This window comes from Trematomus bernacchii, unplaced genomic scaffold, assembly GCF_902827165.1.
Source record: "Trematomus bernacchii unplaced genomic scaffold, fTreBer1.1, whole genome shotgun sequence".
Classification (NCBI taxonomy): Eukaryota; Metazoa; Chordata; class Actinopteri; order Perciformes; family Nototheniidae; genus Trematomus; species Trematomus bernacchii.
The window spans coordinates 7,283,823-7,306,402 of NW_022987720.1; the positions used below are offsets into that span (position 1 = coordinate 7,283,823).

Genomic DNA, 22,580 nt, shown 5'->3' on the forward strand with positions numbered 1-22,580 from the left:
ATTTTTAAACAAATATTGTAGCTAAAATAGTTTTTTTTAACATTTTCTTTATCTTTCGGATTCCGTCAAAATCTGTTTAAACTCCTTAATAGGAAAAAAAGCCTCTTTTGTTTGTTTTAAAGGTAATTCAGATTATTGTTTTTAACAAAAAAAAAAAAAAAAAAACTCTTCGGTTCTCCACGAATTACACAAGTCACCCAAATCAGCGTTAAAAAAGCGGGAGGCTAAATGGTTCTAAATGGTTTGGTATAAAATGTCAGAAAAACCTAATTTTCTCAAAATCCAAGATGATGTCCTTTAATGTCCTTTTTTTATTCAAAACCCAAAGATATTTATTTTAATATGATATAAAACAGAAAAAGCATTTTCTGACATTGTCGCATGAAAAATCATAACGATTAATCATTATCAGCAATACAATTTAGAATAAAGTTTTGTGTGTTTGAATCAAAGGTCTGGGCTGGTTAAAACAGGAGGTGAAACAGAGGAGAGCAGAATGGAAACACAGCAGCTGCCTGTCGACAGCTGACACACATCACACACACACACACACACACACACACACACACACACACACACACACACCACACACCACACACACACACACACACACACACACACACCACACACACACACACACACCACACACACACACACACACACACACACACACACACACACACACACACACACACACACACACACACACACACACACACACACACACACACACACACACACACACACACACACACACACACACACACACACACACACACACACACACACACACACACACACACTAAAGATATCTCAGTGGAGATTTGTATCAGCTGTTTGAAGATCAAACTTCACTTTCATGTCTCATTTAACAAACTCACACGAGTCAAAACAAAGAGGACGACAAACAGCAGTACATTAACATCAAATATACATTAAAGGTACTCTATTTCTGCTACTTTATACTTCTACTCGACCACATTTATCTTATAACGGTGTGTGTGTGTGTGTGTGTGTGTGTTCATGCTTCTTAGAAAAGACTTCATGATAAAACTAAAAGTTATTTATCAAGAATGATATTGCTTGCTTGGAGTTAATATTTCAGCACTTTTCTTGTTGTCCTTATGGTATATTGCACTTATTGTAAGTCGCTTTGGATAAAGAGTCCGCTAAATGCTTTGTAATGTAATGTAAATGCAAAAACAATTCATCGCTTTAATTTATATTAAGACGATTCTTTTTGTATTATAAGTTTTCTGAAATACTATGTCTTAATTAACAAATGAGGCATTATATAAGGCTTACTTTGGTGGATTTAGGAGGAATTTACATACACAAATAGACAAAGTTAGTCAAATAAGCACCTAAATGTGTATTACGGAAACTTTCTTTCCTTTAGAATGCACTGTAAGACCGAACATTACAAGCTTCTGAAAGAAAATGGGTTGTTTTAACTTAAACATTTAAAAAAGTTAATTCACCGCTAATGTTTTGATGACTATGAACTGATTTTTAATATTGTGTATACAGTGTTCAACCACTTTGGGTCATATTGGTGATTGTACTCAAACATTTTTACTGAATCTGTCTGACGCTGGTCTGACGTCATCACGTATGTGCTCCGCCCCCGACGTGCGTAGACGTTCTCTCACCCATGCCTTCACCAGAGTCCGCCATTAGCTCCTCGCCTCGGTTGAAATCGCTCATACTTTTAAGAATACTTTCCCCACCTTGCTGATTGCACTCACTGCCGGAATCTTGATCCTTTTTTTGGCCGCACTACTCTGGTGAGTTACGTCTTGCCTTTGCACAGTATTTAAATGATGTTTTATTAATTTCTGCATCTAATGCACTTTGTGTCGCATGGTCTGTTAGTTTGATTTGAGCTCTTGTTAGCTAGCCTACATTTAATATCTGCCTTACTTGAAAAATGATTTAACTTACGTGTAAGACAGTATTTCTATATTGTTTTAAGTTATATCTCAAAGTGGAACGTTTGTGTTGCAAAAGTTCTCTGGAAAATTCGAACCTAAAATGGCGGCAGGCCGCGCGTTTTCTTTCTTCTTTTTTTTTTACTGCATGTCTGGGCATGTTTTATTAACTTAGAGGCATAGAGGATTTACGTTCATTTGATCCACTACAATGTACCATAACCGTGCGTTCTGCATGTTAGTAAAAGCAAGCTAACTTGAAACAATAGACTATTCATTTTACAAGGTAATTTATACCCCCCAGCGTTTTCAATTACATGTAACTTAGCAAAGGTAATGATTGCACAGTGATGATACTAATACTTCTAGAGTCTGTGGAATCTCAGCTTTAATCTGATAAGTAATAAAGTATTTCTACCGTGACTTAGGCATTTTTTCGCTCCGGGCTAATTTAGAGCTTCTTGTGAGACTTGTGTTTTGTTTCGGTAAAAATGGTTCGTATCGTCAGTTAGGTGAGTTTCGTTAAGTGGGTATGACACATTAATAGGTTTTTAAATGTTAAGAAGCCCTGAGACAAAGTTCGTGAACAAAAAGCCCTCTGTACCGGTGGCTGCCCGGTTTAACAGATTAATAGTCTAGTGTTTCAAGTTAGCTTGCTTTTTACAAACATTCAGAATGCACGGTTATGTTAAAACGTTAGTGGATAAAATTAACGTAAATCCTCTATGCCTCCAAGCTAATAAAACATGCACAGACATGCATGCGGTAACAAAAAAGAAGAAAAGCGAGCGTCCTGCTGCCATTTTCAACCCAGTCTCACGGCATTTCGTGTTATTAGTCACGAAATTAATTTAATCTATTGATTCGTGTTCACCAACACGATTTTAAATGCAATGTATTTCTATTGGTAGTATGTTTCGTGCCTGCAACACGTCTTTTTGTCCGGTCGGGTCTTGGAAGACCAGAAGCTGTGTGGTTCATAAAAACATGTTCTTACTCAATATCTTACCCTAAGCCTAACCCTATCCCTTTTATTTTAAATTGTATAATGTCTGAGTTTTTTTGCCGTCAGTGAGGAAAAGAAATGGGGCTCAGAGCCTCAGAATACTGAAATCTGTATTTTATGTCATCTTTTTTTCCTTCTAATTTGTTATTATTTGGTGCAGGCACGAAACATACTACCAATATAAATACATTGCTTCTAAAATCGTTCTGTGTCAGAATACTGAAATCTGTATTTTTTAAATGTCTTTTTCCTTCTAATTTGATATTATTTACATTGCTTTTAAAATCGTTCTGTGTGACACGAAAAAAATGGCGAAATCGTGTTGGTGAACACGAATCAATAGATTAATTTCGTGACTATAACACGAAATGCCGTGAGACTGTGTTGCCATTGTAGGTTCGAAAATAGTGTTTCTCAGATCATTTTGTGAAAACTTTGCAACCCAGCTAACCTTCAATGTTTTTTCTCTTTAGGAAACTGAAGCAACTGGCAGATATATGGCTTCTTCAATCTGACTCTAACATCAAAAGACCAAAGAGGGCAGAGGTGAATTTCTTGCCTAATTTCCCACTGGGTGAAGATGGTACAAGCCTCGAGCGATTGAGACTCCAAATCGTAGATGAAGTTACGAGGAGTGATAAAAACCTTCCCTTGATTGAAAAGTTAATGCAGACTACCTTTGTCCTGCGGCGCAATGAGATCATCAATGATGAGCTACCTATTGGAGAGATCCTGGAACGCTGGCCTGCCTTGAAAATGGAGTCACAGGTGAAAATATTGTATTTATTACCACTATATAATTATTTTGTGTGCCTTTGTCACTGATAACTTTGACATGTTTACTCAGTTTTAGCATGTTATGTTTGTGTTTATCTCTGCTGCCTTCAGTCCACATCTACATTGTACTGTGAATTAAATAGTCATTTTATATTTTGGCAGATTTGTGCAGAGTTTCACAGGATAACAAACCTCAACCTGAAGAACCACTTCTATGCGGAGTTGGATAGACATGCCCCCCGTCTTCAGAGCCTGTTCAGGAAGAAGGCGGCAAGCAAAGGGAAGGTAGCTGAAGTTCTGATTCAGCTATTCGTCTCCTATGACCTCCAGGTGAGTCGGTTATGCCTCTTGGTGTTTTATTCTCATACTAGAGTGGATTATCTTTGTCAAAATGGTAATCTCTTCAGTCATGGAAGAGCCCTTTCTTGTGATATCAATTGTTGTGTGGCTATACTGTTTAGCATCCAAAGTAAAACAAAGATATGTTCTCACACTCAAGGAGCAAGGTGACGTCTATGTCCGACGTGCTGCTGTCCTCCGTGCTCTGCCTGCATATCTGCATGAAGATGACTCCACGTTTCTGAGGCTGTGGCATGTAAGTCAGCATAATAACTGTTTTGAATGTATGTGACAGATCATCAAAAAATATAGTTTATCTTGTTACATTGTTTCAGGAGCTCTATCGCAGGAAGACAATTATTTGAATTTTGGTACACAATGGATATGTTGAATATAATCTCCCTTTACTTAACTACTTTAGGATTTATTTGAAAGCTCTTTAGGTTTCAGTGTTAAAAATGGGCTCACGTGATTTAATAAAATATACAATTAAGAGAGGGCTTTCTTTCCTGCAGCATCAGTGTTCAATACAAAAGAATCTCTAGTGTTCCCCATATTTTTGTATGTGTAGTAGGGAGAGATTATACTGTAAATATATATTCAGTTGCCAGTTTATTAGGTACAACTAGCGAATAGTAACACAGTCTAATACAGTGATAAAATAAATCCTACCCTTATGAAGGTTATAAATGTTTCTTTTGTAGAAAGCATTTATGTCAACTGATTGGGTATTTTGGAGGCTGAAGTTTCTGGGGCTGTAACATTATGTTGTGCAATGCTGATAGGTGTTTCCTTAACCCTTTAACTGCCAGCGCCACCATTTGGTAGAGCACATTTTGTGTCTTGATATCTTGTTTAAAAAAAGAAGTTGAACTCCATCTGATTCAGCCAGCTCTACCATCTGGTTGACGTGTTATGCACAAAACAACCTCTAGATGTCACTGTGGTTCAAATAGAAAGCCCTTCAGCTAGCTTCCACTGAGAAAGTTGGCAATGCTAAAAATCACTGCTGAAGAAATCTCTTTTTGGTCAACTTTTGTAAGGTAACCATATCAATTTTGACATATTTTAGTGTCAGAGCACTGACTGAACATATTTAGATAACTTGATGCACAAAAAAAGTTTTAACAAGGGTGTAATTATTTTTTGGAAAATATGCTCAACCAATCGGTGGAATTGACTTTTTATGGTAAACTAGCAATATGACTTTTTCAGAGTTTCAGAGATGTTTTCCAATAAAATATGGTAAATAAATGGCTAGATTCATGGTAATATTACTAAATCTAATACTGCCTTATGAGTCTCAGAGTGAAAGAGTGATAATAATTTATATAGCACCTTTCATGCATGGCATTCAGCCCAAAGTTGCTCACAGATGAGCAAGTTAGGCCAACACAGGATATAGACATTTGCTGTTAAGCCAGTGGTTTCTTGTTAGGCCAATTCAGCATCTACAGTAAGATGAGCAATTTTTTTTTTTATTATGAAAAACACTTTTTTTTACAATTATAATGTATTATCTTTTATGAATATATCTGGTTGTATATATTGCTCATTTTCCATAAAAGAAACAAATGTATTTCAGTTTGTGTTTTATTTGAGTTTGATGCGTACAAATACTGTACTGTATATGATGATTCTTGAAAATGCACTTTTACCATAAAAGGCCAACTCGACCAGTTGGTAGAGGCTCATAAAAACAAAACTGTGGGGTCAGTCAAAACATTTTTTTTAATTTGTGGCCCATTTGATAAAAAAAAATGCAAACAAATAATTTTTCCATAGCTTTTTTCTTGGTCTGGCAGTTAAAGGGTTAAAGCCACATTATGCACAAAACATTAGGTTATTTGATGTGTTATGTCACTGATGTATTTTTCAGAAAACAGATTTCTGAGATAGCCAAGGCAATTTGGGGTAATGGGTAACATTTATCTGTTCTTGTCATCAGGTGGAGCAGTCTGATGATCCAGACATAGAGGACATCGCGGTCGGACTTCTCATGATCAGTGCCAGGTCAACAGATACCACGCTCTTCTGCCCAGAGAGGATCGCTGTTGTCATTGAGGGTAACAGAGTTATCGAACTCCCTACACTGGCTGACGCATTCATCCTGCTTTTTGCACTGACCTTTGCCCTGCATCTGAGCTATCCAAAAGACTTGGCCAACACTTTTGACTTCACCCAGAAAGTGTTGATGGGCCTTGATGAGGGGAACTTGAAGAATTTGAAGCCCAGGGTGTTGAGCCTGAAAAATGACCTTTTGGCAGTGTAATACTACCAACGTGCAAAGTTGCACTTTAACAATCACACACACACACACACACACACACACTAAAATAAACAACTTCTTTACCGAAGACTTGTATTTACGGAAGACAGGCAAGCTATCTTCCGGCTGTGATTGGTTGTTCGTAGTCACCTGGCAAGCTGTGCTCTCGGCTGAGTTCAAAAGTTAAAGTTCTTTAAACTAAAGATGCAGTCATAGTGTCCTGGTCACGCCTTGTGAAATTGGGGTGTCTTTATTGACAACAGTGGATTTGAGCAAGGGTACCGCCCCTATGCAAACTGCCAACATTATTTTTCTCAGAAAAAAACCACACACACACACACTCTGTTCTCCTGTTTACATCCTGCTGCTTTACATCTGTGTTCTGTATTGCATTGACAGATTTGTTACTGTTCAGCTTCAAGTTGAAGGACTGTTTGTAGATGTTGTTTTATACTTTTATATGTATTGGGTCTTTATGTGTTAAATTAATACGCAGAACTGTTCCTGAAAATTGTGTTTAATTCTTGCCAACACAAGCACATTATGTGTCTATGCTGGTTTTGTTAAATGTATTCAGTACCTATTCATTTTCATATGCCTTGGTAGGCTTGAAGACCCTGTATGTGTAAGTGATCTTTCATCTGAACCTGGTGTGTCTCTCGTGGTAGACTGATTTCATAGAAGAGTCTCTTTTAACTTGAGGAGGAGCCTTTCACATAATAACTTTTAGAGCCAAAGTTTGTTTCTTTTGAAACTATTGTGGTTAAAAAGGCCCTAGCACTGTTTTTAAGGTATATTTTTTATTTAAAAGAGTTATTTGCTATAATGTGTATATATATATATATATATATTGTTTCTTAATAAAACAGTGATTTGCATTTAAATTGTCAGTGTAAAAGTGCTTTTGAATGTTTACTCAATGTTAACTTAGGGATTTTGAGTTACAGTTATCTGAAAATATTTATGTAATCGGTTTCAAAAAATGTTTTAAGTACTCTACATTCAGTCAGTTTTGAGTACTAATCAATTGACGTTTTTAATTCATATCGCGTTTTATACAGCGAAAAGTTTTTTATTTAGAGATAATAAAAATATTCAAGTTAAATATATTTGATTTTCATATGTACTGTGCTAACAAAATAGCTAGTTGAAAAGATATGAACATTTTTAAGTCAACAACACTTGATCTTTATATGTACAGTGTTAACACAAATTATTAGTTAAAAGAAACTTAATATATAATGTTTCTTTAACTTACAAACAATATGTTTGTGTGCCTTGAAAATTACTACTAAATAGAACTCAATTGATAAGATTATACTTTAACTTAAAACATTTCAGTTAAGGTACAAGTATTACTCAAAAATTTGTATGTAATCAGTTTCAAAGAAACTTTTGAGTTCTATTAACTTGTCAGGTTTTACAGTGTGAGAGAAGACATGCTATGGAAGCAAAATAACCCAAACTCTGTAATATATTAAGTAACTGTAAAACATTTTCAAAAATATCAAAAACCTTCTCACCTGGACTCTTCCAAACTCACAGGCGAGGTCCAGAGGAGTCTTCTTAGCTTTGTTGACCAGACAGGGGTTAGACTGATGCTGCAGCAACATCTCAGACTGAAAACACACACACACACGTTTTTATGGGATTTAACAGACATTAAAATGACCGAAAAACAACAAGGGGGAGTCATACAAAAAGGCCCAAAAAAGACTTTCTTCACTTTCTCTCTGTGTTCTCTCTGTTAGCTTAGCTCAGCGTTGAGACAATAAGCGAGGGGAAACTGTTAGCGTGACCCTGAAGCTGCAGGAGGAAACACCTGCAGAGCTCCTCGAAGGAGGGGGGGTGGATAATGTTTCTCCCCTCTCAGCCAATCAGGCGATTCTATCCATGGCACACTGGGGATGGAGTCCACAGATGTGTGTTTTTATCGCGCTCTGCGGGGAACCTTGCAGGCTGGATTACGCTCCAAAAAAAGGGATTTCAGGCAGACTGCTGGCACTATCTGGAGCTGTGTTTACATGTTTACTGTGGCTGTAAAAAAAGACAACAGAATATAATAATCTCTAATCTCAGACAATCAAAGCAGGCAGATGCTCTTTAACCTTTAAAGAAATCTGTTGCAGATAGTCTGGACTATAAAAAGTTGCAGAAAATATGAATCTATATCTGTAATTTTCAATTAATGTGCACATTAATTTAGAGATCATTAAATGAATCAATTGATGTATAAAAGGTCATTATGTACTTTTAGGTGTTCCTTTACCTGTAGTGTGTTCTATAGGTATTTGTGCATGTAAATGGTCTGCAAAGGCTCAAATCCCTGTGTTCCCTCCAGAGGGAGTTTCTCTCCCACACACTCCCCCCCTGCTTGAAACACTTCCATTGGAGTCCTTTTTTTACTTCTATGATAATAATAATAATAATAATAATAATACATTTCATTTATATAGCACACTTTAAAAACAACGTCATCTCAAGGTGCTTGTTGACCAATCACAACAGAGCCGGCCAGCTAACAAATCAGAGCAGACTGGGCTCTGGTTTCAGACAGAGGGTGAAAAGAGGTGCTGCAGCACAGGCAGTATGAGAACAATAAAGAGCTTTCTGAGCATTAAAGCATGGAGACATGTCACAGTAGAGGTACTACATACTGATATGAAACTGAAAATTAGCATAATATGTTCACTTTAAATGTATAGTCATGTTAAAACCTCAAATATACTACATTATACAAAGGACAGAAATACAAATAAATATGCAAGTAATTAAAAAAAAGTAACATTACTCATGCTTTCCTGCAAATAATACTGTGTGACAATAATGTGAGATACAACACAAAAACTATCAATGCGATATTTTAGTTGAAGGTCTCAATTTTTGGATAAAGATTAAATCACATGTTTTGTGTAAACATAAAGAGTTCAATCTCACACAACCATGTGTGTGTGTGTGTGTGTGTGTGTGTGTGGAGGGGGATACACATCACCTACATTCACCCTAATCCTGTTCAGGATTATTAATAAAAACCTCTGCAGGGTTCATGTCCTCGTGAAAGCCTCCCTGACATCTGTGCTGCTCAGACACAAATGAGGTCACACCCCAAACTCTACTCGTCTACTAACGAGCCATCAGCCATGTCAATCAGTGCCAACAGGCGAATTAGGGATGAAGTATATCATGCTAAAAGTTTCCACTGCAGTAATTTCCAGAACTATCAATACAATAAAGCATTAAACATAAAGAGGGGCCTCTATGAGAAAAATAAAAGCCAAGATATTTACTTGAAAAAATGTAACCATGTTGACAAAAGGTGGAGAGTACTGTTTTTTTTTCAAATGAAAAACAGCTCGTTTATGTAGTTCCCCCACACTTTTGTTATTGGCGCACAAAGTTAATTATTTGGTTAAATAGTTTGGGACTTCTTTGACTAAAATGTTTTATTCTAGATTATATAAGGTGTTTATCTCTAAAAAGGATATATTTTACTTTTAATTTGAAGATGCTGTACACCATTTGCTATGTAAATAGTACACTATGTTTATATATTAACACTAGAACCGCCAGAGATTTTTTATACCTAAAACTGCCACCTGGGTCTAATTGACCCGCTATTAGAATGCATTGATTTTCAAGGTAAAATGTTCTTTTATTGAACAGAGAGTTTTGATCGCACAGGGATGAAAACGTATACCAATATAATCTGTGGACTCTCAGGGCTCGACATTATAAATGGCCCGCTGGGCAGGAAGCATTATTTAGACACCGCGGCCAGCATAACGTACTTTCAACTCGCCCCACAGCTGTTTGCTGCGGAGCGCAGCGCGAGCAGTCTCCCGTGAGCGGGAGCACACTCCTTCACTACAGACTATCTCAGACTGACTGACTATCTCAGACTGACTGACTATCTCAGACTGACTGACTATCTCAGAGTCAGTCAGTGTCTGTCTGTCTGTCTGTCTGTCTGTCTGTCTACCTACCTATCTACCTATCTATCTATTTACCTATCTACCTATCTATCTATCTACCTATCTATCTATTTACCTATCTATCCATCTATCTATCTATCTATCTATCTATCTACCTATCTATCTATCTATCTATCTATCTATCTATCTATCTATCTATCTATCTATCTATCTACCTATCTATCTATCTATCTATCTATCTACCTATCTATCTACCTATCTATCTATCTATCTATCCATCTATCTATCTATCTGTCCATCTATCATTCTATCCATCTATCTATCTATCTATCTATCTATCTATCTATCTATCTATCTACCTATCTATCTATCTATCTATCTATCTATCTATCTATCTACCTATCTATCTATCTATCTATCCATCTATCTATCTATCTATCTATCTACCTATCTATCTACCTATCTATCTATCTATCTATCTATCTATCTACCTATCTATCCATCTATCTATCTATCTATCTACCTATCTATCTACCTATCTATCTACCTATCTATCTATCTATCTATCTATCTATCTATCTATCTATCTATCTACCTATCTATCTATCTATCCATCTATCTATCTATCTATCTATCTATCTATCTACCTATCTATCTACCTATCTATCTATCTACCTATCTACCTATCTATCTACCTATCTATCTATCTATCTATCTATCTATCTATCTATCTATCTACCTATGTATACTGACTATATTTCTCTGTATTTGATTTAGTTAAATAATCCCTGTAACCATATAATTTCTTAAAAGGTAATAAGGTAAAAAGATCATTATTAATTAAGTTTTGTTATATATTGTAGCACAAAACCCACGTATTTACTTTGCCAAAAAGGAACAAAAGGACTTAAATAAAAGACAAAATTGCTCCCTCACCACTTGGTAGTGTCCGTACTGCGCGGCGAGGTGCAGCGGGATGTGTCCATCCAGAGAGACGCCGTTCACTGAGGCGGCGGCACGCAGCAGCATCAGGACCGAGTCGGCCTTCCCCTGCCAGGCCGCGTAATGCAGCGGACGCATCCCTGCAGAGTCACCACAGTGTGTTACTTTAGATCAGGACAAACACTCTTTATTTATTGAGTTTAGATATCTCTGATTCTGAAGTGTTTTGTGGGAACACATCTATCTGACAGAGGTTGAAAGGCGGGAAGTAACTAAGAACATTTATTCAAGTACTGTATTTAGAGATACTTGTACTTTACTTGCGTATTTAAATGTTATGTTACTTTGCATTTCTACTCCACAACAATTCAGAGGTAAATCGTGTACTTTTGCTAGTGGAGCCTCGCAGATGGGGGTGCTGCAACCCCCTCAGCACCCCCCCTTCCCGCGTCCATTCGCGATGTCTCGCTGCAACCAGGAAATGACACCAGTAACCCAGCTCACACTGTCCGCTCCTCACAGCAGCGAGCCGCGCAAAGTCCCGCCAACACGGCACCCAGACCCCACGCAGCATTCTCATCTGTTTGTCATTACTGGTGTCATTTTCTGGTTGCTAACAAACGCCATTGTAACACATAATCACTGATGTTCCGCTGTAACGGTGGTGGACTCATCAGAACAGAGTGGGCGAGCTGACCAATCAGAGCACAGTGGGCTCATAGGGAGGGGGGGGGCAGGAGCTCCAACAAGCCGTTTAGGACAGAGAGTGAATACACATACTATACAGAGATGCTGTATGAGAAACCAATGCCATTTTGGAACATTGAACAATGTAAATCTATTCTAGTAGACCTCAACAATGGAATTATGATCAGTAGAAATGGCCATGACATGGGACCTTTAAAATATGGAGTGTGGATTGCTACTTGGAAAGGTCCCAGTTCACCTCCTGGGCCCTGCCGTGGTGCCCTTGAGCAAGGCACCGGACACCCTTTACTTTAAGTATATTTTGAATACTTTTGTACTTTTACTTGAGTAACATTTTGATTGCAGGACCTTTACTTGTAACACAGTATTCCTATACTGTGTACTTCTACTTTTACTCAAATACAAGATCTGAGTACTTCTCCCACCTTTGCAGAGGTCGAACAGGTACTCATATAGAAAAACATTTCTACCAAATAAACAGGGAAGAAATGTTTCGTATGATTATTATTAATGAACAATTATAATTGTGTATTTAATGCATTGTTTTGTGTGTAAACTATTCATTTGCTTGTCACATTATCTTTTTGTTTTAAATAAAAGTTATTTCTTATTTCAATCAATAATCAACTCGAAATGCGGCGCAGCTTTTGCGGGCTTCACGTAACGCCCATATTTGCCTATAAATAGTCAAAGAAACGCCCCGTATTAATATTCATTTTGACTGACTGCATGAAGAAGATCGCAGGAAATGAGGACAGAACAGCTAAAAAAGACATCTCACACCGTGTCAGATTTTGGTTCTTTTGGGGAGGTCGAGATAAATCATATTGTTTGGTGGATGCAGTTTGAACCAGAGTAGCAGCATGGAGGTCGGATCGTCACCAAAATAAATAAATAAGTGGTCCGAAAAAGGTTAATGACAAAAAAAATACACATAACCTTCCTCAGGCAGTGTGTTTGTACCGGGGACAGGAGACACCCCCTTGATGAGAAACTCTAAGAAATGATCGGGGAATCCCTCCGGAGTGGAGTCATGACGACTGGATCTGAATTATCTTTTTGTATTTGGTGGTTTGTGTTCCAGCTGTCGATCAGCTGTGCGCAGCGTCTCTACTGCAGCCTGTGCGTCTCAACCCGCCCCCCCCCCCGCAGCAACTCTATATCCACCAGTTAAAGGAAATAAAACTAATGTGTTGTGTTATATTAGCTGTACGATTTACCACATATGGTGTTCTTAGTTTCCATACCTCTTGTGTTTTACGAGCGACTTATCAAGTCTTGGCGAACGGCATAAAACACGATTAAACATGATAGTATATAAAACCATGCTCGTATCTATACGACCTATAGAAAAGCAAAACGGCGTCAGTTTAAAGTAATTCTATCCTCCTGCTTACCGCATCATTTATGAGAATACATTTCTTAACAAGAGAACATAATCAAGGGGTGATCAATAACATGTCCGTATTTATTTATTTCTCCAAGTTATGTTTTTGTGTGCACTGAGGAGTCTCAAACAGGCGTTTGTTTAATCATTTTAAGATTGGCTTTAATCAATTTGTGAAAATGAATTATTTATATGATAAATGAGAGGTAACATTTTATTTATGGTATTATTTCCACATATTTCTCTCCTTTCTTCCTTCATCCAACGGTGTGGCAGTTTCTCGTCTCTCGCATTTTTGTGCATACCGCGTGTGCATGGGTCAGAGTGTGCGTGGAGGACTGTACATTTTACCGTCAAGTTTGTTTTTTATAAATCGCAAACATTGCTTAGAAACTGGCGTACGCCATCTTTTGAGCGTTTGCACCGTTTATAAATTAGGCCCCTGATCCGAACACCAACGCACTAGTCCACTGCGCCACAGTCGCCCCTATTGCACCACAGCCGCAATTTAAATTTCCCTCAGCTAAATGCTGCTGTGATGAAACGCCATATCATGTTCCAAACCACATCAAGGATTATTTCTGAAACAGTATGGAGCTCAAATGCTTTTTCTCTTGCGGGTTTACCACAAGGTGAGTTCCTTTTTATTTCCTGCTTTTTTACACATCTCTCTCCAGTAGAGGTTAGCTCAGAGTGTTAGCGATGCTTGCTAATGTAAACAAATACCATATTACTTCCAAAACACGTTGCTCATTGTTTCTGATAGCGACGTTTCTGATAGGGCCGTGGGTGTAAAGCCAGCCCACATTTCCGACATTACGTCATATTGGCAGCAAATCTGGATCAGCTCCGTTGTACCCCCGTTTTTAGAGATTTGGGTACGGAGGAGAGAGAGGGTTTGTGAGTACCCTTACACACACACCGGGGAAACATATTTATGTATATAACACATAAAAAAGTAAAGTTAATGTATCGTTATGGCTGTTATTCTCTCAGTGTGAAACTGACCGTTGCTGTCCTTGACATCCACGGAGGCCTGGGCCTCCAGCAGGGCTGCCAGCAGCTCTGTGGTTCCTGTGAGGGCGGCGTGGTGCAGGGCCGAAAACCTGAGGGACCACAGATATTACATTATAAATATATACGATAAATAATACACAGCTGGATCCTTATCAGTCAACAGATACAGACTCAGGCTTAATATAGTCACACTGTAAACACAACTAAACACATCTGAGGTTTAACAAGTGACTCACAAACGTTATAGAAAAGATCATAAAAAGAGTTATACTATTCAATAGCAGGGGTTCTCTTTGGGAAAAGTTTTCATTCAAACCATCAATATTCTTTTACAAAAGGCTTCATAGCTCAAGGAATAATATCAACATAAAAAATATGATACAACTTTATATATTATGGTCCAATCAAACAAACATATAACTCTTAGAATCTACAAATATGATTAATACATGTTAACTAGTTTTCTCATATATTTAACTTGATTTGTTTCCCATAACAATATAATAGTGTAAGAAAATTAAACCTTCAATACAGGAGTGAGAGTTTATTAGGGCTGCAGCTTCTTTTCATTGTCTAATCACCTAAGGATTAATCGTGTGATTAATGGGTTCATCATCGGGCTGACTGAAAGCTGAAGACAGAGAGACGGGCGCGGCCGTGGTTCAAATATAAAAATAAGATCAACCATAATACAAAGGACGTGAGGAGGGAAGAGGGTGATGCAAACAGGACTGAGGTTTTAAACTGCCTTCAGAAATTCTAACAAAAGTGTCTTTAAAAAGAAAGGTGGGTGTGTGTTTTTTCAGATGTGTGTGTTTCTGCGTGAGTCAGAGGTGGACTTGCAGCCACAGGTTAGCTACACACCCTGTTAAAACCCTGATAAAAACAAGGATCAAAAACAGTTCACCAGTTAAAGCAGAGGGCTGGGGAATTGGGTAATATTGCGAGAAAAACCCATTTTAAAAATATTATATTTATGAGAAAAATGTAATTGAAGTGGTAAATTGCTAAGAAAATACATCTTTCTAAATGTATCTGAAATGTAATTGAAGAACGGACGTTTTAATGGAGAAATAATTTAATATCCTGCCTGTACTTTGTATTAAACCGCTAACGTGCACCGCAGTCGTCACATCTGAGCGTCCTCCCCCACATGTGGAACACAGACAGGAGAGGAAATAAAGCACAGGCTACATGTGGTAAATAAAGCAGGTCGAGACATTAGAGGAAGAAATGAATGGGGGGGATGGGGGGGTTCTTATTGAAGCTTTCTCTCTGTTGCGTAATAACATGAGCGCTGGTATTCATGAGGGCACAGAAACAGACAGTGCCGAGAGCTGCTCCGACTATAATGGACGGATTACTGAGAGAGGGTACAGAGAGCAGGAGAAGAGGACAAAAAATGAATATTCTCGGATTAAAGTGGAAAATATTCTATGAAGATAAAGTCATACATTTACAAGAAATAAAAAATAAATAAAGTTTTCTTCAAGAGAAACAAAAACAAAAACATTTTTTTAACCTAATGAATACATTTATAAAAAAATAAATAAAAATGTTCTCTTAGACTAAATTGGAAAAATTACGAGGAAATTGTGTAATATTCTCTTTGATAGAAGGGATTAATTAAAGGGAAAGAATTTCCAAATTTAAGAGAACAAAAAAGGTAAATTAATTCATATTCTTCTACATTAAAATGGTAAATGTACATGAAAAAAGTCTAAAATGTATGATAAGAAAACTTGAATTTTGCCTATGAAATGTTGTGTAGTAAAAGTTTAAATTAGTTTAAGATGGAAATACTTAAGTAAGGTAAAACTATGTCAATATAGTACTTAAGTATACTATAGAGGAGAGGCCTGGGTATCAGACTGTTTTTTAAATCAAGTCTGAAATGTTGTATTAAAGGAGTCCCACAGGGATCATATTTAGGTCCTCTGCGTTTTGCTTTATACATGAATAGTACACTTTCTTTGCATTTTACTGACCTGTCACAGACCGGATGTTAAAAAACATTCCCCCAGTCTCACTTTAATAAGTTATGACTTCTCCCCCAGATTTACAGTGTGTTCATGTTCACAGAGAGTTTGGCTCATTTGTAAGCCTCTTTTTTTATGAGATGATAGTGTTACTCAGAACATTTACGAGCAGTTCTTTATGAGTGTAGGTCAGGCATGTTGGCACATGGAGAACATTTTACAGGAAAACATCACACACAACTCAATACACATGGTAGATCTTTACAGTACAAAAAATACTCGGTTACAAGTAAATGTCCTGCAAAAGAGATTGAACTTCAGTATGCAAGTAGAGAACACTTTCTAAAATGTTCTATAAGCTTTTCTTCTTCAATAATTGTTTTTCTTAATAATAGGACTTTTCACATTCAATCTAATTGTTGCACCTACTGATTATCACTGATTTGAAACACAAGAATTAAGAATAAATCAATAAATATGATATGTATTAAACTTAGACAGTAGATTGGGGCATAAAACTAACACAAAATAATAATAATCGCTGCAACGTTTTTTTCTTTTGTACTACAGTACCAATAAACAATAAAAAAGCTAACTTGCTTATTTTATGGTTCTGTTTTACAATTTTCTAAACTCAAAAGTCTCGGATTTAAACAATGAGTCTGTTTTTGTGCAATATATACTTTTTTTAATGTAATATTGTCATTACTGGCTGTGGGGTGAATAAAGGCAGTGTGCGAAAAAGCACACGTCCCACCGGGACGTGTTATTTACAATATCGGTAGATCTTAGTAGATCTTTAAATTGACTTGTCCGATGGACAAGTGACGTTTTTCGCCCCTTATTTATTGACAAATTATTGATAAATTCAGCTTACAAAAGGCAGAACTAATTCGTAAATTGTCCGTGTCCGCCATTGTTGTGGTTTTGCTTGTCGATTCCTAAGGAAATGCATCTCGCCGCTTTCTGTACTGTTAGACGGGGGCGGGGCGGGACCATGGATGTATAATAAGAACTGGATACAGCGTGGGAGGCGGGGCCTCATTCATTCCCATGAGAGTTGCTCATTCGCGCATGATGATAAAATGGCCCAACTTTTGAGAGAGCGAAACGTCACAGATTACCCGGCATGCCTGAGAAGTACCCGTATGTGCGCTCATAGCGCATGCGCAACTTTAACCATGCCCCCCAAAATGCTCGTTCACATCAAGCACGTCAATTTGCGTACACGTAACAGCACCGCACGTTCATGACAGCATGGTAATGGATTGTTATTATGATAGATTTTATATTAACGAGGCGGCAGTTAGCAGCTAGCGGTTAGCTAGTAATTATGCTAATTTACACATCAATCGTTATGTACTTTTATATTACGCTGTAACAGGATCTAGTGATATCCAAGCAACAGAGCTTCATTTAGCATGAAATAATTATTGCACTGTATATATATATATATATATATATATGTATATATATATATACAGTGCAATAAGCTTCTTAGTGCAATAAGAAGCTACGGGGACGTTCATCTACGTCGGTAATATTAACTTTATTTAATACAACATTTACGGTACAAGATTTAATCATACAGCCTATGTAGTATAATATTTTACAAATGATGAATTACAGCAAACATGTGCAATATATCCATTATTACAGCTCCGTGGGCTGGCAGTAAGGCGATATGGGTCCGTTCTTATTGTGCATCCATGGGTAAAGATAAACGCATGTAGTGCTGAACACGTAACATGAACGTGCCGGGCGGCGCGGTCCCGTGGGTTAGATGCGCGTTCATAATGCAGAGGGAAATAACTCACAGAATAACGTTATTAGCGCATTTTTACAACTTGAGGAACAAATGTTTTTAATAAGGGCTATACAAGTGTTCATACTGGGTAGTTTATTTAGTCTAAAAAAAATTATCCAACGATTTACAGACCACTCTTTCCCCATGTAAGTCAATGGGAAAAAGTGTTTCCGGGCCTGGCAACCAAAAGGAAGTGTAGTACCGCCGTTTGGCCAGCACGAATATTTTCATCTGAGTCCGGCGCACTTCCTGGGGGCTTGGGCGGTACGTGTAGCACATTGGCAGGCTTGGGAAGCAAAACTCGGTTCTGAGTAAGAACAAATAAGTTAATAACAATTGTCCGGTACCGGGATTAATAAGAGTTGTGAGGACAGGAGGCGGAGGCCGAGCCCCACGGACCGCAGCTCTCTCTCCCTATATATATAGAAATGTATTTATTGGGATAAACCCCTTGAGATGCACCATCTCGTTTTCAAGGGGGTCCTGAAAATATGCTCCGTATCGTGTTGCCGTATCAGCTGATTCGCTGCCCGTTTAACTTAAACAACCTCATATTTGTCAAACTTTCTTATGTTCTTTCTCTAACACGTAATGAAGGTTATTAAGCGTTTTAGCTCCTATATTGTTAATATTGACTGCCATTTCCTTTATGAATTAAATCAGCCTCCCTGTCTGTGTCCTCGTGCTGTCCTCACATCCCCGGACCCCCAGACTCGGAGGAGCACAGGAATGTCAGTATTGTTTATGAAGCAGGGTATAGAAAGTACATTATTGAAATGAAAATACTATTTATTTACTTTTACAAACAGTGGGAAGCTGGGCAGCTGCAGCATGTTTATTGCAGGACATGTGTTGGACACACAGACTGTGTGGTTGGTGTTGGACACTGGTTGCAGTGTAACATCAGAGGAGACTGGGCCAATTGTACATTCTCAAACGGCACCACTTAGAACTAACTAAACAATTATTTTTATATAATTGTATTCAATAACCGTAAGAAATTAAACAGTATGAAGTGATTTTTAAATAGGAATACAGATTTGACTTAATGTTTTCATAAATATATTTTTCTCCCAGTTTGTCATGGGACTTATTTTTACCCTCTCAACGAACCAGAATCGAGAACCGAAAAGAACCGGAATCGAAAAGCAGAACCGGAATCGTTCAAATCCAAACGATACCCATCCCTATGTGTGATGCAGTAAAATCTTACCGTAAAAACCGTGGGAAAATGTAAAATACGATGCCGATCGATTTTTTTGGACAAGTGAAAAATGTATTCGGACTAGTAAATTGCCAAACTCACTTGTCCAAGTCCAACAAGTACTCTCTAAAAACGTTTTCTTACACTGTAAAGGATTTCTGAATATGAGTCCTATTTTATGATTTGGGGCTACCTACATAAAAACAAAAGTGTTATATCATTTTAAAATGTGTCCCAGCCTTATGGTTTCTCCTCCCTCCTCAGACGTAGGGGGTGATCGCTGCTCCAGGACAAAAGCTGGAGCACTTGTGAAAAAGACGGAAAATACTAGGTTTTTTTATCCAAATACATATCAGGACTGTTCCAATGTCAATTTGTTCCACTATCATGCAGCCGAGACAACATATTTAAAGTAACACTTTGATATTTTAGAGCTCTGCAAACATTTCATTAAAAATGATGCATAACAAAACCTTTAAATCCCCAACTTGATTATTTCTTCCTATCGTTTATTGGTTAGTTTTCAAACTTTTGTTGGTTGGTTTTGATTATGTCCCATTATATCCTTACTCTTCCACCTCTTTTGTCTTGCAACACATGTTGTGTATTGTCCTGCACTGGCAGTGTTACCACTTATGCACATCAAATCCTTCTTTATCATTCAGTTTGAAAGTTTTCAATTTGATGTATTTTTTCATACCGCGATATATATATTGCAGGAAACATTTATTGCCAAGCCGTACTAACTCTCGTGGACAAATTATTTTTGATTGGACTAGATATACATATATCTTAGGAACCTAAATATACAAGAGAATTACAAAAATGATGTTTATTTACCTTTTGTTATTTTCTCTAGTTCTACCCCTTCTGTCTTTTAACACCATGTTTCCACACCATTAACCATTCAGTCAAATGTCATGATTTATTGCAACCTATGGAGACATTTAAGAACCAAGAAGCATTTCAATTTAAAATGCATCCCGGCAGCCGAATGTTTTTCATTCCAGCTCTGCTCTCCATAGAAACACAAGCAAACAGCCAGCCAACAAACTCAAACAGTCATTTGTCTCAGGAAAGCAGCTCCTTTATACACCGTTTGTTTCTCACCCACACACACACAGGCATGTCAATAAAGATGCATAATCTCAGTGATGAATGGTGGACCAGCACACACACTAACATGCCTTTAATCACACTAAAGGTCACTTCCTGTGTCTCCACAGCATCAAACTTTCCCTTAGTAATAAGAGGCTGCAGGTACACCTGGAGAGGAGGGGCTGCTGGGTAATTAATCCTCTGCTGAAATGTAAAACTGTGTGAGCTACGAGGAAAGTATGTCAGCTATTGTTCAGACGCGCTGGATGCCTTTCTGTTTCATTAAACATAACCTCCGGCACTCTCCTTCTTCTTCTCAGTGTTACCCTTTTCTTTGTGCTCTTGTTGTTAAAACACGCTCGACAAAAGACGCCGTGGCCTGTGGGGATTCATGATCAGACGAATAAATTAGCAGAGTTTGAGCTGTTTTATGCTAAAGTTTCAGCATACATCTGGTATTTAATCACTTTTATCTGCATATAAAAAGTTACAGACAGTCATTGAAAAACAATTTCAGTTAAATAAGTTCAGAAATGGTTTCCAATGCACTATCCTGCAATGTAAAGCCATGTGCTTCACTAGGGTCATTTTTGGCTTTCTGAATCTTCAATCATTTTGAACACATATGGTATATCATTTGGACAGGTGTGACTTGTTTTTAAGGCTCTTATGATGATAAGTCTATGATAAAGTCTGTATCAAAAATACACACAATAAGGGCCGTTAGGACAACAAGTCCCTTTACGCATGTCCTCCCCTCTCTATCTCCAATAATGGCTAATATGCCCAAAATATCTTTCAAAGGCATTCTGAACTTGGAGTAAATGTTACACCATGCTTACAGCATTAAATATATAAATACCAGCAACATTTAAGACATTTCAAAGACATTGTAAGGGATTATTTTACTAAAAGTGATTAGACTTTTAAAGGTAAATACATTTTTTAAACTGTTGAGTTTATGTGAAGTTAAGGCATTTTTTAAACTGTTGAGTTTATGTGAAGTTAAGGCATTTTTTAAGTCTATTAAAGTCATTCCTTTTTAAATGTGAAGTTTAGACATTTGTAATGCTTTTTAAGGCATTCTAATGTGTAGTTAGGAAAATGAAAGTCTATTTGGGGCATTCTATAAGTAAATGTTAAGATACAACATTTGTAAGACCTTTAAGGTATTCTATGAGTAAAGGAGGAGACACTTTGTAAAGACCATGGCCACCCTGCAGAAAGCTGTCTAACAGAAACTCCTGATGATCTGACAGCAGAAACATGATATAAAAGTGAGCCGTGTCCCTGTCGGCAGACTGACTGTGTACAAACATGATCATACCACAGGGGGAACACTGGAGGATTGTGGGAAGTTTCTGAGTTATGGAAATTGTGATTACACTTGTGAGGCGGAACACTGATGAATAATGAAAAACATTTTCTTTACTGTCTGAGATCCAGCGTCCCTGTGGAGGCTATTAGCCCCAAAACACAAGCACACAACTTAAAATAAAAAGGGATTCACTCTCTGGCAGAAATATATCTTCAGCAGTGAAGAGAAAACAACAAAAATTGCGCAGAATTAGTTTGTTGGCAGCTGTTTAGAAATGTCTCATGTGGTTGTGTTGGTTTTAGGGATGCAACTAACAATGATTTGTATTAATCTAATTGTTTTTAAATTATAGATTAGTTTTGTTTCTTAAATGTCAGAAATTGTGAAAAATGTTCATCCCAGTTTCTCATAGTTCAAGCCTATGTCATTATATATATTGTATTGTTAACGCAATAAACAAAGATGTTATACCTCAATATGAAATAAGACAGAGAAAAATAGCAAATTACATATTTGAAAGGGTGAAAAAGCCTTATCCATTATCCACCCTTATCTTAATGATTAGACACTACATTTCTGTTGATTGACTTATCATTGCAGCTGTATTCACTGTGTAAAGGAAATAAAGGTTGTGTCTGTATTTAAAGGCACCATGTTTTGCTCATTTTTAGGTTTAATGTTCAAAAAGCTCTTTATTGTTCTCATACTGCAGCACCTTTTTTCACCCTCTGTCTGAAACCAGAGCCCAGTCTGCTCTGATTGGTGAGTTGGGCGGCTCTGTTGTGATTAGTCAACCACTTACAGATGTCCCGCCACTAAGCCTATCACGTACAATGTGTTTGAGTGCTAGCCAATAGAAGTGCGGG

The 22,580-nt window shown here is 37.4% G+C and overlaps 1 protein-coding gene across 7 annotated transcripts in view; it reads right to left on the reverse strand.

Annotated features, from left to right (window-relative positions):
* The window catches only part of LOC117493308 (caskin-2-like), a 75,584-nt gene that overhangs the window by 25,704 nt on the left and 27,300 nt on the right, over positions 1-22,580 (reverse strand). For 6 of the 7 annotated variants that reach the window (XM_034143812.1, XM_034143809.1, XM_034143811.1 and 3 more), the window contains exons 4-6: positions 14,300-14,397; positions 11,191-11,336; positions 7,846-7,941 (exon numbers count right to left, since the gene is read on the reverse strand). In XM_034143812.1, the coding sequence (XP_033999703.1) occupies positions 7,846-7,941; positions 11,191-11,336; positions 14,300-14,397 (340 nt within the window). The remainder of the gene's footprint in view (positions 1-7,845; positions 7,942-11,190; positions 11,337-14,299; positions 14,398-22,580) is intronic. The other variant, XM_034143813.1, reaches the window with a different exon arrangement.